Below are 16,016 nucleotides of genomic sequence, written 5' to 3' on the forward strand. Positions count from 1 at the left end.
CACACACACACACACACTGGAAGGATGAGGGAGAAGAAGGTTGGAAACTGGAAAGAATGAAACATGTGTAGTGCTCATGTATAGGAATACAACCATGTCTTCATTTGAAGTGACATTCGCTCTGTCCATTTCTTGGTATGTGCCATCATGTGCCGTTAATCTGTTTCACTTCAAACTGTTGGTGATGATTCTGTCTTTCTGTTGCTTTTCTCTGTGGCTCTCTGTCCCTATTGTTCTTTTTCCCATTTTGCTCGTCTCTGTCTCCCTCAGGTCCAGTGATGGGTGGGATGACAGGGCAATGGAGCCTGAACAAGACAAAGGACGGCAGCGTGCCTGATTCATTTCTAGGTCCACTTCACTTTTTTAACTCCTGCTTAAAACAATGGCTCCACCTCCGCTCTAATTTTACATTTCCTTGCAAAAGTATTCGGACCCCTTGAACTGTTGGACGTTTTGTCATGTTAGAAACGCAAACCTCACTTTGTGCCCAGATCAACAGAGTTGTTCTTTTTCTTTTTTTTTTCCCAAGTAAAAGTCAGGAAACTGTGGGAAACCATTTGCATTCAGCTTTCCAGAGACAATACAATGTAGAATCTAATTTTGCAGTAATTACAGTTGCGTGTTTTTTGAAGGTATGCAAGATCAGTCTGACATAAATATTTTGCTCTGTTAGATTGAATGGAAAGCATCTCGCATAGATTTTTTTGCATTAAAGTCAAGACATGCTAATTTTGCATTTCTATATCACTTTAAAACACAGATTTTGTGTTTGTAACATTCCAATATGTGGAAAGGTTTAAGGAATATGAATGCCTTTGCTACGCGCTGCGTGTGATAATTTTTTTGCACACGTTGCGAACCGATTTCATTCGAGGTTTTAGGGTTTGAACTTATCTAGACAATAATTTTAGAGGTTTTTTAAGGTTTGAAAGATATTTTGCCACAGGAACAACATAGAGGGTAAAGGGCACAAGTTGCAAGCCGCTACTTTCCAATTGTTCATCACTGTTTACACTTCACATCTGTGTGTTGCTTCAGTCTCTGACCTGCCCATACGTATGTGGGTCACTGCATTACAGGCTTTTGTCTTTGTCCTAGAAATCTGCTGCTCCACACACATTCGTCCTTACCTTCTCTTTTCTTTCTGCTTTCATAGCTTTCGTTTTCCCTCATGAAGCCTCAAACGGATGCTTAAACAAAATCAGTCATCCCCTTTTGACATCTATCTTCATTGTAGTTTTAAAATAGATGTCCACTTTAACAAACATTGTGACTACAATGTCAAGCATCTGCAGTTGAGGCTACTTCACATTTTCATTGCAGGAAATGTACGGTATCCCTAGCAGAGCTAGTCTAATGTAAATACAAAGATTTACAATTTTTCTTTCTCAAAAAAAATTGCTACAATGAAAATAGCACCATATTACATTCACACAGTGTTTCTATAAACGAGACAAAGTACAGAATTTGATATAAGTCAGCAGTTTGTTGAGCTGATTCCCTTCAGCACCCACTTATTTTTGTCTTCTGTAAGAGTTTCACAGCCTGCCATTTTGTTTTAAATGGGTTCTGCAGCAATTTGTCACTACTGAGGCTGGTTCTACAAGCTACTGAATCGTGGACTGTATTTGCTTCTTTTTGTCTTCATACTTCATACTTTTGTCTTCAAAATTGTTTGGACTGAAAGTGTGTATGCGTTCACCAAGACTGTCTTTGTTTGCCTGCTGACTGATGGTCTATTTCTGTTTCCTCCATCAGGATTCTCTCAGTCTGGGATGGGTGGGACCATGGGGTCCGGCCTGCCACCATTCCAGACCACTATGACCTCCAGTCTGGGCCACACTGGGATTAGTCCGGCTATGGACACCCAGAAGAGCTCCGGCCTGTTTGGGGTGGAGAACAAAACTGCCACTAACATCAGCGGCAGCAACGCTTTCAAAACCAGCGACCCGTTTTCGTCCGGTGGCCCAGGGATCCACTCAAAGGATCCGTCTGCAGGTATCAGAATGCTGCATGCGCGACTGAATGGGGAATAAGGAATTGGAGGCATTTAGAAAGAGGATGGAGGCATGAAATGCAGGGCCTTACAAACATATTCACACCACTTTACTATTTAGTCATTTTACAACCACAAACCTGAATGTTTTTATTTTGAGTTTGTGTGATTCTTTTGTCTCAACAAGCTTGGTCCATTCTTTTTTTTTTATTTAACATAAGGTCTATTGGCTTTTTCGGTTCGGGTTTGCGGCCAAGTCTTGTTAGGCTTGTTTTTGTTCCATGCACTTTCCATTTTGAAGTGATGGATTAAAGAGAAAAGCCCAAACATTGGGAGATTATTTTTTTATTCTAACTCTGCTTTAAATGTCTTCACAACTCTAACCCTATTTTTTTTAATATATTTTTGCTTTCTTATATTTTCTAACAAACCTCTATCACCTCCACAGAACAGCTGGTCTTATTGTGAGACCAAATTACACTCAAGTGATCTCTGTTTAAAGGTGACCTTTAAAATTTGCTGACGCATGCCACATTTTGCAGATTCTTTTTCGTAAAAACCTTTAAACCATAATTTTTCAGTCCGCCTTACAACTCTGCTCTACTTTGTGCTGGTCTGTCACATAGAATCCCAAATAAATACATTGAAGTTTGTGGTTGTGTCGACATGAGAAGAAGTTCAGAAGGTATGAACACTTTGGCAGGGCATTATGTGTTAGTTTGTTTTACCTTTTTACAGGCTGGAAAATGACTCACACATAGGTTGTTAAAGAACTTAAGATCAACGCTCATTTCTCACGCTCTGTAAATTTAAACGTGGAGCGGCCTGGGTCTGCGTTGCAGGGAAGGGACAGAAAAGTATCGGCTTGATGACACTGGGCAGGCTTTCAGCAGCAGAGGGCAGCCTTTTCTTCTTGTTTTTGTCGTCACCGGAGCTCCCTCTGCTCTGTTTCTCTAATCTCTGTCTGGCTCACGGCTTTACATCCTGTCTACTTGTCCAGTGACAGTAAGCAAGTTTTTTACGTCTTTTTTTTTTTTAATTTGCTGCACAGCGAAGAGAAAGCAAATCTTCCTAATAGGGCTGGAAGGGGCCTTTAATAATAAATTTTTAATGTGTAACATAATTAGTTGCTTGTTGATGGAACTAGCAGCGGCGCGTCCGCTAATTTTGTTGTTGCCAAGCAACAAAAACATATACCCAGGGGAGCGTACATCATGAAAGCTGCAATTTTTAGAACGGGGGGAGGAGAGAGACAGCCTTGCAATGCCGCCAATACTGATTTCATCATCTAGGCCTGATTTTGAATTCCAGTCAGACTCGCCTGAATGCGCGTTTCACATTCAAATGAGCAGCTTTTTTTTTTTTTTTTTTTTTAGCTTAGCATCCATGATTTTTGGATCCCTTATAGTCGATGGATTAGTGAGACTCATAGATGCATAAAAGAAATGTTAAAATGTTTCTCCCAAAAAACCAAAAGGGAACCAGCAGGTGTTTGCCCAGCGGTTTTGTCACTGCAGCGGCATTGCTGGAGGTGGCTGCTTTAATGATCTTTTAATAAATGAGACGGGCAGCTCTGTTTGTTTGAGTCTAAAAATACCTTCCTATCCCCCATTAATTTTTCAGGGAGAGATTGAAGTGATATAACAACATGCTGCTATTTTAAAACTCTGAGCTGGGCTGACTCTGCCCTCATGCAGAATACCTGCAGTCATTCTGTGGAGTCAAATCTGTCGACGCTCCTAGCAAAGACATGAAAAGCGTTAAAATAAAGTTTTGTTTTGTCGATGTACTGTTATATTACTGAAGAAAAAAAACTCAGCCTTTAATTTAAGACTTCCCTCACATGTACAGAATAAATAAATAAATAAATAAATAAATAAATAAATAAATAGTGTGTTTTTATTTATTTATTTATTTTTTTTAATCAAAATTACTTGTAGCACAATTGTTGGTACCGCCCTATTCGACTGTTGCTGAAAAGTTTTTGTCTGGTCAAAGCAAATGGTTCCAGTTAAAGATTTTTAATTGTGTGTTGGGGGGGAAAAGTAAAAATAAGATCTACTTTTGATTATTGATCTGACGACACGGCAAAGTTTATGTGAGTTTTTTTAATTTTTTTTATTCCAGCTTTTTAATGTCTTCTTAACATCAGCACACACCTAATTGACTTGAGTGGTATGTTCTAACGTTTCCCATATTTGGCAGAGTTGCATTTGTTTAACATCTCATTAATACCCCAGGAAAAACAGAAATAATAGACTGAAATATGAAATTTTCTAGACTTTTTTGATTAATTTGAAGTATAAATATAAATTATGTATCAGTTTACTAAAACAGGGTGTAAAGGGTCCCCAATAATTGTGCTGTTTTCTGTTTTTTTCATCATTAATAAAGATGCAAATGAATTTGTCAAATTCTGTCAAAGACAGTACATCTTGAAATTAGGAATACTAAATAAAAAATTTTTTTACCTGAAAATTTAATGTAGGTTATTACATTGTGGATTTTTTTGGAAGTTATGATCATATTCTGTTAAAAACAGGGTGAGGATGAGGCTTTTTTTTTCTTTGCAGCTCTGGAAGTACTATCAGAGAACTTCATCATAAATCTTTTTGCTTGTAATTAATAACTGATAAGCTATCCATCTCATACTGCAGACTTTTGCCTTTTAATCTAATATGGCTGTTTTTGAGTAAAAATTGAATGTGAGGGTCTTAACTTTTGCAGGACTCTGAAAATAAACGTACCCAAGATGCAGCTGGTCGTCTCATCATGCTCTGCTCTTTGTGGTATTTCAGCTACTGGCAGATTTTCCTACTGTGTTCCTGCGGCGCTGCTCTGCATTCACCCTCTTTTGCACAAATTTTGAGCTTATCTTTTGTTTTTCTGAAGCAATAAGTGCTCAAACAGTAATGTAATTTCTGGCAATTCGCCAGAGTTCAAACTAGGAGGAGCACCCATTAAAAACTACATCACATTAACTATAGATGACGATATCCCAGCTGTCTGTTTATAGCAGATTGGAGCTTCACGTCACAGGGAGAAAATAGCAACTTCATTTAATTTGCAATGTAGGAAAGGGAGGCAGATTTAAAGGGGAAATGTTCTGTTCTCTGGTTTCACTAATATGTAGTGATGTAAGACCCTCTAAAGAGCATGCATAACGATAACACTGATCTAGAAACGTATTGTAGAAAAACTCAAAGTACATTTTATATCTTATTTTTGATACTGGTCCTGTCATATTTTTCAATTTTTTTNCAAACCAGACCTTTAAAGTGCTTGTAATTACAAAATAAGAAATGTAATTTGAAAAAAGAAAAAATTCAGATAGATACAGTGCCTTGTAAAAAACAATAATCGCACTATTTGAAATTTTTCAATTTTTTGACTTTGAAATCAGAAAAGTGTATTTTGGTGAGTTTCTATGTGATGGACCAAAATAAAATAGTTTATATATATATATATATATATATATATATATATATATATATATATATATATATTTTGAGAGTGTGGTAAGCATTTGTAAGCAGCCCTCGTTACTCTGATACCCCTAAATAAAATTCAGTACGGTAGGCTTCAGAAGTCACCTAACTATAGAGTCCAGTGGTGCGTAATTTATTAAGTATAAAACAAACCTCTGAGAATCTAAGAGGCTTATTGGATAACATTCATGAGTGAACAGCATCATGAAGTCCAAAAAACACAACAGACACTTCAATCATAGAGATGTAGAGAAATTTAGAAAAAGGATTTGATTACAAAACAATAATCTTATTCCTAAAAAAAACTATTTAATCCATCATCCAAAAATGTAGCTTTACACCTGCCAAAACATGGCTGTCCACCTAAGCTGACCAATGAGAGAGGAGTAATCAGAGAAGCAGCCAAGAGTTCCATGCTAACACTTCACAGTAATGAGAAGTTATATGCAAGGAGCAAATATTTCTAAAAAGATGTTCTGTTGTCAGATGGGACTAAAAATGTAACTTTGTGGCTTACATGCAAAAGACTACTTCCTAGAGGTTGACCTTTCATCAGGACAATGACCCTATGCAGACAGCCAGAGCTATCTCTTCTGTCTCTTAATCCATGTTTCCTTTTCTGTTTCCTTCACAATTAGTTTATGTTGGACTGTCGAATGAAATCCCAGTAAAACACATTGAAGTTTCCGGCTGTATCGTGAAGAAACGCACACACAGAAAAAAAAGCTAATATGAATATTTTTGCAAGGCACTGATTCAAAAGATAAAACAGACAAATAGTTACGTATACTTTTCTTTGTCAAAGCCTGTACATGTCCTCATTTTGTGGTTCTTTCTACCCTTCCTTTTGTTTGAGACGTTATTTCAGTGTGTCCGTGTGTACATTGGCTGCTGTTATTCTTCAGACATGCATGCATTTGATTTGATCATGCATGCTGCATCCTGTTTGCTATGAGCTTGATTTATTTGTCTTGTTTTGCTCGTTCACGGTCCCGTTGCTCCCAGTGTGCCTGCTTTGTTCCGTTATCTGTGCCTGCTTGATTCACAGGAGCCGCTCGGTCCCTCGGATTGCAACAATGTTGTCTGAAAGAAAAGGATGAGTCACATCCAGAGTTTAGCCAAATTTCATTATTCAGATGTGAAAGGTCACTCGATACAACACGATTTCTTTATTACGTGTTTATTATGTTTAATTATTATTAAACATCTCAAAGTTATGGTTTAAAAGAAAATTGATTGCTGCCCTGTACAGGTATTTGAGCTTGTGTTGGTCTAAAATTCACAGAGGAAAACGAGGAACAACATCAACAGTGATTTTAGACAGGAAGTTGTTGCTGCCTGTCAGTCTGTGAAAAATGATTAGGCCATTTCTAAGTGATTTTAAGTCCTTTGAGAAAGATTATTTACAAGCTAAAGACATTTAAGAAGGTATTTAAGTTTCCCATGTATTGATGATGATCAACAAATTCACACCTAGGCTTCTACAAAAGTAGAGATGCTTGGTTATGATGCACAGTCCCATAATCAGAAAAAAAAACAACAACCAGAGAAGTCATAGCAACTGTCCAGCCAGGTGGTGAAGGGTTAATGATATGGGCCAGTTACATAGAAACAGGACCAGGAAATGTTTCTGGTTAACCACAAATTGTGGTTAACCAGAAACAGCAAGTCTAGCAGAAAGGTCTGCTAGACTTGCTCTGTAATGACTTGAGAGACTGTTCAGGTCATGTAGAAAACAACTACTGCTGTTAAAAGTGGCTTTACAAGCTGTTGATTCAGGAGCTACTGAGTTCCCTTTTAACTGCATACTGATCACCTATGCATTTAATAAATATTTCCTAGGAGGAAAGAAAAAAATAGCTGTTGAGATCAAAAGTAAATGGGATGTGTTTAAATGAGACAACATCACCTACAACATCACCTACAACATCATCATAAATCATCTTTCCAAAAAGCAGTCAGACTATAGAGAGCATCATTTACTTAGAGCTTTGTAGATGGATTTCGATTTCGTTAGTTAGTGAAAGCACTGATGATTTGTTAAAAAAAAAATTACAGAAATTAGTTTCATATATAACATCTACAACTACAACATTCTCAGACACAGATAGAGGCAGTTTGTCGGAGTTTGCAAAACTTTTTTTTTTTTAGATTGTAGGCTGCTGGTTGGTCTTATCCAGGCACTTTAATTGTAGATATAAGTACCCTGAGCGGAGTCACATTGATTAGTTTTCCTAAAACTTGTTAAAGTGAGCTTCACTCACTTCACTTTTGTTTAGCTTTAGATCCAAACCTCACAGGAAATAAACACGTCTTTCGTATAAATGCTCACTTAACTACATCCATGCACAAAAAGTAGAGCCATAAAGCCAATCTTATTTTAACATTAATGCAGCATTAACCCCGTTTGTCTTAGCATGCATCTGTGGTGAATTGATCTCAAGTGGACAGCTCTAATTGTGTTTGACGGTGATCTTGGCCACAGACTTTTGTAGAGTAAACGTATCCTGGACTAGGCTAATCTTTACTTATTGCCTATGCTGTTCACATTCTTACCTTGTTTGATTCTTTTTTGCTGGAAGAAAGAAGCAGTACAGCTAAGACTGATCATAATGTAACATTTAGAATATTGATAACATAATTCAATACCTTTGGAAGTTAGGTGGGAAACTTTGGTTTTGCGTTGGTGCAAGATGTGGATGTCCACTGCATCAAATTCGAAGTACTAAAGGTTTCCTCTCAGTAGGTTGTACTTAGTGCTATGGGTGTTTTAGGTATCTGCTCAAAGATGAAAAATGAAATGAAATTTACTATAAATTTGCATTTCACTGACAGATGTGATTCATGTCAATATCCAAGCAGCTTCCAGATTTGTAGCATAAAAGTTTGGGAAAATATGTGTATTTCCAGATTTCATTCCTCATCTATTTATGTAAAAGGTATTTCCATCAATCCATCCATCCATCCATCCATCCATCCATCTATCATCCATCCATCCATCCATCCGTCTGTCATCCATCCATCCATCCATCCATCCGTCTATCATCCATCCATCCATCCATCCGTCTATCATCCATCCATCCATCCATCCATCCATCCATCCGTCTATCATCCATCCATCCATCCATCCATCCATCCATCCATCCATCCATCTCTTCAACATTTTTTGTTTGTCCCACATTTAAAGCCTGACCACTGTAGAAATTTTTGACATGTCATAGTAAAAAATTAAATAAAAAAATTTATCAAAATATTAGAAACTGGAAATTAGTGTTTGGAAAAGTGGGATTTTGTCATAAAAAATCTCTGGCAACTTTGTAACGTGGGACTTTTTGCTACCCGTTGCCTGTGTGGGATCTAGTATTCGTAGGTATTACATTGGTTCTCAAACTAATGTTCAAGTTCTGTAAGAAAACAAATTGACAAATACAAACTGATGTGTTTGAAGCTGTCTGCTTGCAGTCAAATCACCCAGGATACTTTAACTTGAACAGTTAAGTGAGTTAACATATTAGCCTTAGGGTAATTAAAAATCAGTTCATTTAAGGTAGCCACAATCTGATGGCTATTTAGCCTATATTTCTCTGACACAGTATATGATTGGTTCCTCCTCTTATAAAACCCTCCCCCCTCGGCAGCTCCCGTCCTCTCTCCCAGTGGCTCAATGGACGACAGCAGTCCCACATCCTCCAACTCTGAGCCCCCCAGCCCAGAGAGAGTTGGGCCAGGGGGAGAGACTGGCAAGCAGCGGCGGCGGAAGAAGAAGAGGAAGGGCAGCGACGAGGTCTACGACTTCTTGGATGAGCGGGAGAATAACGCTGGCCGATCAGACAAGCACAGGATGCAGGAAGAAGAGGACGACAGAGATGAGGAGAACTGGGAGCGGGAAATCAGAGAGAGTGGAGGAGGGGGTAGGGTAAAAGGCAGGAAGACCAAGAGTCGGGCAAGACTTCCGGAGGAGTGGGGTGCACCCCACCAACCGGTCTCCCCAACACCGGCCACCGTTGCCCCGAGGTTTCCCCTTGACACAGCCCCTGAACAAATACCTACAAGTTTCACTAACTGCTCCCATGTTAGCCTTGTGAAAGATGCATCTTCACGTGCCTATGAACCCATGTGTGTAGTAGATTACCCTCTGTCTAATAAAGATGGGTCAAAGCCAAACGAAGACAAAGTTTCAACCAGTAAGCCTGAGGCTAACAGTAGTTTTACCACTAATACTGCCACTAAAAGTGGGGATGTTAGTGAAAGTCTAGCTCTACTGACAGGGGACAATCTGAGCCCAGTCTCCCAGACCTTCTCTTTCCTCGATTCAGTCCTCCAGACTCCTCCAGGCTCTGCCCCTGACTCTCAGACCACTACCCCCATCACCAACACCCCCTCCGTTGCCACTGTGTCTCTAACTAGGTCCATTCCTATGGAAACCGCCATGCCTGCTTCGCAATCTCCCTCTGCTTTCAACCCTTCAAAAAGTACTGCAGACCCTGCTTTGACTCCTTCCACCAACCTACCACCCCCAGCTCCCGCAACGGTTGCATCAACCCTCAATGTCAATGCTGAGCCTTTTATCCCCTCAGGCACACTCCTGTCCTCCACTGCTGCTTCTGCTGTTAGCACAGCGACAGCAGCGCTACCGGGTACTCCTGCTCCCATGACCACCACCACCACCTCTGCCAGCCCGCTTTGTTCCTCCTCCGCTCCCTTTAAAAACGAAGCCTCTCCCTCCTCATCATCAGACACTCCCCAAAAAGGTGTAGGCATGCCACTTAGTTCACCCAATCTTTCTTCCTCCATCACCCAAGCAGCCCCTCCCTCCTTCCTTGCACACTCAGAGCACCAGGAGTCCTCGTCGACACAGCTCCCCCTTCTGGAAGGTTGGTGAACTACAGGAAAGATAAGAATGACCTTTGGGACTGATTTTAACAGAAGTGTTTATGATTATGCTAGGATAGTCGAAAGCAGTACTGTTTGTCTTTTCGTATGCATGGCTCTGTTTGTGGATTGAGCACCAGGCCTGTTTGGTGGTTGATCCTTTCCTCTTTGGATGTGTAATAGCCAGGGCCCGACAAATTGATGATCTTGTATTGGTTTTCAATATATTCTTATTATTTAGAAAGTAAAAATCGGACAGATATTGGAGTCCTGACACGACTTCTCCATACTGCTGGCATGCGTATGGGACAAATGTGTATGTAACGATACTTTTAGTAGTCGGGCCCTCAATAACCAACCCATAAGGGCGCAAACTGTCTTATTTGATGTTCCTCAGCCTGCTTCTGTGTATAAGTTAACATGATCATAACAAGTGTATAACCTGACCTGCTGCTTCAGATAGCTGCTCTGCTTGTTCATGTGTCCACTGTTTCATCTGAATATCATCTGCCTGTCTAACCCCTCTGCCATTTTCCTTTTTGTCCGTAGACGCAAATACCTAACCTAAGTTCATGCATGGCAAAGTCAATTTGCTGTTGCCGTTTTTTTTAGTGTTCTGAACACTTAGATCTTAACTTACTGCTTAGTGACAAATTGGTGCTGTGATAGAGCATTAATATGCATTTATTGCCTTGCAACAGTATTCATACTCCATGCACCTTTCCACATGGTTCTCAACATTTTTTTCTAAAGAAAGAATTAAATGCACGCATTTTTCTCTCTCATCCAAGCTGCGTGGTGCTTTTTAATGGTCTGTCAAATCCCAATAAAATGGGTATGAATAACTTTGCATAGCTCCATATAACTTTACTTATTAACATAAACAGAGTGTAATTTGGGAAAGTACAACTTGCACAGTGTTTTACTAGTTTTTAGGCAGCTTTACTACAGACATATCTCTTTTTTATGTTATTTTACAACTGATGATGAAGAAAGAGGGGCACAGTAATATTCACCTGTATGTAGAAGACTAGTACGTTATTTTGTGTGTGTTTTTTTTTACCAGCTCAGCTTTTATGTTAAAGTGTTAAACATTTTCTTTATTTGTATTCAGTTTATATATTACAAAATGTTAATCATCAAACAATTTCACTTAAGGTCTTCTGCTCTCGTTGCTGCGATAGAATGGTGCAGCTCTCACAAATCTGCCATCCACAAGCAAAAGAACAACCCTAAGATGATTATATTCTTGTGCTTCCGTTGTGTAGTTATGTAGTTTGCACCTGAGCATTCAAACTGAAACCTAGTATTGCACAGCAAAAAATGATTACTGATTGCAGTTTTCTTACTTTTGTAAAAAAGTCAAACCTAACCACAGTTCATCTAGTTAAATGCACATTTAATCTTGATTCTCATCTTCTTCACTGGCATGTTATCGGGCGTATTTAAGGTTAAATAATTACAAATCTCTTAAAGCTGCAGTATGTAATTTTTATTAAAAACAAAGTTTATACTGCGTTTTGTGTGGTAGAATATGAGGTTAATAATCTGAGGGGGAAAAAACAGCTCCTCTGCCTCCTCCTACTATCTTCTGCAGAAATACACCGATCGGTCAGAAACAAGCAATCAGAGTCAGGAGAGGGGTCAATCACCCTCGTTTATGCGCTGCTCACACCCTCCCCCTTGCTCTCTAGCTTCACTACATCTCTATCCCCTTAACAGAGCCAGCCATGAAAGCTCAGGCTAGTTAGCATGGCCATTGATGACTGTGGACAGGCAGTTTTCCTGTAATGGCAAGTTGTTTCTCTGCCATTTGCACATAGAGCATCACATACACCAACTTGTTTGACAGCATTAAGACCATCCTCTTGGCTCAGATTGGTTGTTTTTCACCAGTATTTCTGCAGATGGCAATAGGAGCACCGGGAAAAGGTGGAGGAGCTGGATTTATTTCATGCTATACTGTCACATCTTAGTGACAATTAACAAATATGTTAAAAACATTTTGTTTTATTAAAATTACATACTGTGGCTTTAACTTGTAGTAAAACTTCAACTTCAAGACTTTATTACGTACTCCTACAGCTGACATATGTTGTGGTAGAAGCCTAACACCAGTTTATTCTTAAACATGTCAGTGTTTTGTTTGATACAGTCAGGTTCATTCTGGGAGGACTAAAAATTTTTATTTTTCCTTTCTGTCTGCCCTCCCCACTCCCTTCTGTTTTTTTTTTTGTTTTTGTTTTTTCTTTGTGACGCCGCCAACTGCTTGCTTTCCATCTACAGGTAAGATGAGACTTTGTCTGCAAATTTGAGTATGGAAATATATTGAAAGCATTTGAACAACATGATATGACTACTTTCTCATGCATGATTAGTTTTACGTTGCTGAATATTTCAAACACAGAACTCCTTGTAATGGATGTGATTCCATTGTTTATTATACTCATTGACATTAATATTAATTACACAGATAATGATTTAGTGTGTGTAATGTCATGTGTGGTGAAGTTAGATTCCCTTTTTAAAACAATATGAGACATCATCTGGTGTTATTGTTGGAGGACTGAAATGCTGTTTATCTGGAAAATGGAGGAGGATATCAGTTCAGTTTTAACAGTTGAGGTTTGCAGTCTTGCATGTGATTTAAATGTGTTTTAACTGAAGACATCAACTTTTTTTTTTTTCTCACCCAAAAGTTTTGAGGCACAATCCTACCTAAACATCGGCTGAAATGGCTAAAAACAATCAAACTAGGAATCAAGATGTAACTAGGGTGATCTGTGTTTTACTTACTGACCATCTCATCTGAAAATCAGTGAAAAAATTTGTTTGAATATTCTATTTTTATGCTCCCTCTCCATCAGTTGACTCTATTTATACACCTTTATCCCTTCCTTTTCTCTCAACTACATAATTGATGAGTACAACCGTTTTACTCCTGAGATGAAAAAGGGACTCCCAAGTATTTTTCTCATGCAAAAGAGTGCGTGCTGCTTTGCAGGATAAGACACAATGGTCCTCTCTGCTGAGTAGTCTCTATTCGGCTGTATGTTGTCCTTGCGTGTGTGTGAGGAAGGGCAACATTGTTTTGTCCTTTCAAGCCAGTCAGAGAGATTGAGATTAAGTGAAATCCATAAGATGGAACTCCACAGGGGACCAATGTGCGTTGTGGTTGGCTTTGTAAAGTTGCAAACATATCCTTATGGTGCGGTGAGTGTAAGCTGTAAAGCATGGAGGGAGGTTGTTGTTGTTAGCGCTGAGCCCTGCTCGTTGGCTCCATCTGGTGTTGGCCGGTGGAACTGCATCTGTGGCTGTTCGCTGATGAAGATAAATGGCTTGAGATTCTCAACAAATTGACCCACAAGAAATATTCCAGATGTTTTGCCCTTGAATAGCTGACAGATACAAATGCTACATCAGAAAACTGAGGTTTTTGTTCAGAAAAACAACTTTGGGACTTTGGTTTCACTCCAGATTGTGCTTGTGATTTCAAAGGTTACAGTGAATTAAAAAAGAAAAAAAAAAAGAAATCCCTTTCTAATGTGTGATGAGGTGCTGATTTTCTAAAGTCATTGTGTTAGATTTAATAAACAATTTTGTATTGATTGTCTGGGAAAATGTCAAGAACGGTACTTCAGCAGAAATGCCATCATCAGAAAAGTATTCTCTCAGCAGAATGTCCTAAATAATGTGGAAAAAATTGGACTCAGGCAATTTCTAATTAAGACCATATTTTAATCAACTATAATATTTTTTGCTGAACTGAGCACCTTCCATGACATACTGCTGCATTCTAGGTGTCCTTCCTCCCAGCAGCTGCTGGTTTTATATTTTTTATTTTCATTTATACAGGATAGATCTCTAGAAAATAAACTTGCATTTTCAAGAAAGACCTGTTACAACATTCTTCATAACCATCATTGCTCCCAACAAAATCATTAAAGTCTGCATACCTGCTGTTATTAGCAGTTTTTCTTATTTCTAATAACATTCCTGCTGCTGCTTGCACATACTTGTTTGCAGTTTTTTTCACCTATAAATAGTCCGTTGGGTTTTACACAAAAACATATTTGTACACTTCTTGCTTTAAATTACTCTACTCACTTGCACTTTTCTATTCAGCCGAGTATACTATGGTGTTTTTCTTATTTTTTGAATTTCTTTGTATTTTTATATATTTTGTCTTTGTGTGAATATGCATGATTTCTCCTTGTCTTTAACTTGCTACTGGTACACTTGAATTTCCAGAGTGGGACAATGAAGGATATGTCTGCTTCTTCTATTTCTATTCATATTCTCATGTCTTGCTTACAGTACTGATATTTTAGGCAGGCAAATTATTCAAGGTGCTAAGCTAATGCTAGCCTGTTTACTGGGTTTTTATATGACTTGTTGATAGCTCCAATTAGCCAGAATTTACAGAAAACAAATTCTATCTTGTATTATAAAACTGTAAAATTAGAGACAGGACACCAACAGCAGTTACTAGGAGAAGAGTTTAGACAGGTACTCTGATATCAAGCATCAGTCGGGATACAGATCAGTTACTTTGAATTTGACCATTATTTGAATAACATATATTCCTGTAACAGAACCAGTTTGTATGTCACTCCATATTTTAGTGTTAGAGACTGAATTGCAAATAGTTCATCATTGCATCCATCACGGCTTTTTATAGATGTAGAAGAAGTATCTAGATATCTTTTAGGTCTTCTGATTTCAGGGTTTGCTGCAGAAGAGCAACTATTTGGGGAATTGCTTTCACTTACTATAATAAAACAAAATCTAAGCAGGTTATTTAAAGTAAAATGATATATCCAGTCAAGTAACCGATGAGTTGTTGGGTGTTTTAGTAATGCATTTTAAAAATACCATAATGTATTATGAAAAAGATTTGTCGTTGCTCTTTATGCACAGCAGAAATCAGTCAACATTCAAGTTGGGTTTTATCACTTTGACATTGTAAATTTTGCTACAAGCGATCAGTCTTTGTTATTTTGAACTGTGTTTTCTGTATCAAATTGTTGCATGTGGGGCGCCGTATAGAGACCAGATTAATTCCTCTACAGCTGGAACTGTGCCGCAGTGAGATTTTAGGGGTGGATTATTTTTTGCTTCCTGTCCTCCTTTTCTCCCTCTATCTTGTTGCCTCCCTTTTTTCCACCTGTTTCTTTTTCCGTCTGCACCTCCAACCTTCCCCCCAAATGCTGACGCAATTACGATTTTCCAACTAAGTTTAATCTGCCGTTTCTTTCACGTCAGGCTTCTGTTCCTTGATTCCCGTCCTGTCTTCCTTATCTCCTGTGTGGACCAAGCCGTCTTTTCTTGCTCTTCCTTTTTCGCCCGCAGTATCGTCTCCTTCCCATCTCTCCATCCCCCTCCCGCGTCTTTGCCCTTTATGTCTCCTCCATCCACCTCACGTCTTCCCCTCTCCCGCTCAGACTCCCTGTGTCGCTGCAGTACTGTAATAATCACTGCATCGACGAATTGGGTTTTGATGTCGGGTGGGGGAGGGGAGGGGGTAGTTTGTTGGGTTGTTGGTGGACTAGGAGGGCGTTGTCAGGGAGACGTGGGAGGCGGTTGCCGTGGAAACAACGAGACTCTGCAAGTGAGGGTTGGAGAGGAGAGGAGAGGAGAGGAGAGGAGACGAGAGGAGA

General features: G+C 39.0%; 1 protein-coding gene across 6 annotated transcripts in view; it reads left to right on the forward strand.

Moving 5' to 3' along the window:
* The window catches only part of LOC106965048 (microtubule-associated protein 4-like), a 57,479-nt gene that overhangs the window by 4,638 nt on the left and 36,825 nt on the right, over positions 1 to 16,016 (forward strand). For 4 of the 6 annotated variants that reach the window (XM_015060926.1, XM_015060928.1, XM_015060929.1 and 1 more), the window contains exons 2-4: positions 271 to 348; positions 1,759 to 1,998; positions 9,123 to 10,358. In XM_015060926.1, the coding sequence (XP_014916412.1) occupies positions 271 to 348; positions 1,759 to 1,998; positions 9,123 to 10,358 (1,554 nt within the window). The remainder of the gene's footprint in view (positions 1 to 270; positions 349 to 1,758; positions 1,999 to 9,122; positions 10,359 to 16,016) is intronic. The other 2 variants (XM_015060925.1, XM_015060930.1) reach the window with 2 other exon arrangements.

The sequence above is a fragment of the Poecilia latipinna genome, unplaced genomic scaffold (assembly GCF_001443285.1).
Source record: "Poecilia latipinna isolate Pla-1442-1.1 unplaced genomic scaffold, P_latipinna-1.0 Scaffold1756, whole genome shotgun sequence".
NCBI lineage: Eukaryota > Metazoa > Chordata > Actinopteri > Cyprinodontiformes > Poeciliidae > Poecilia > Poecilia latipinna.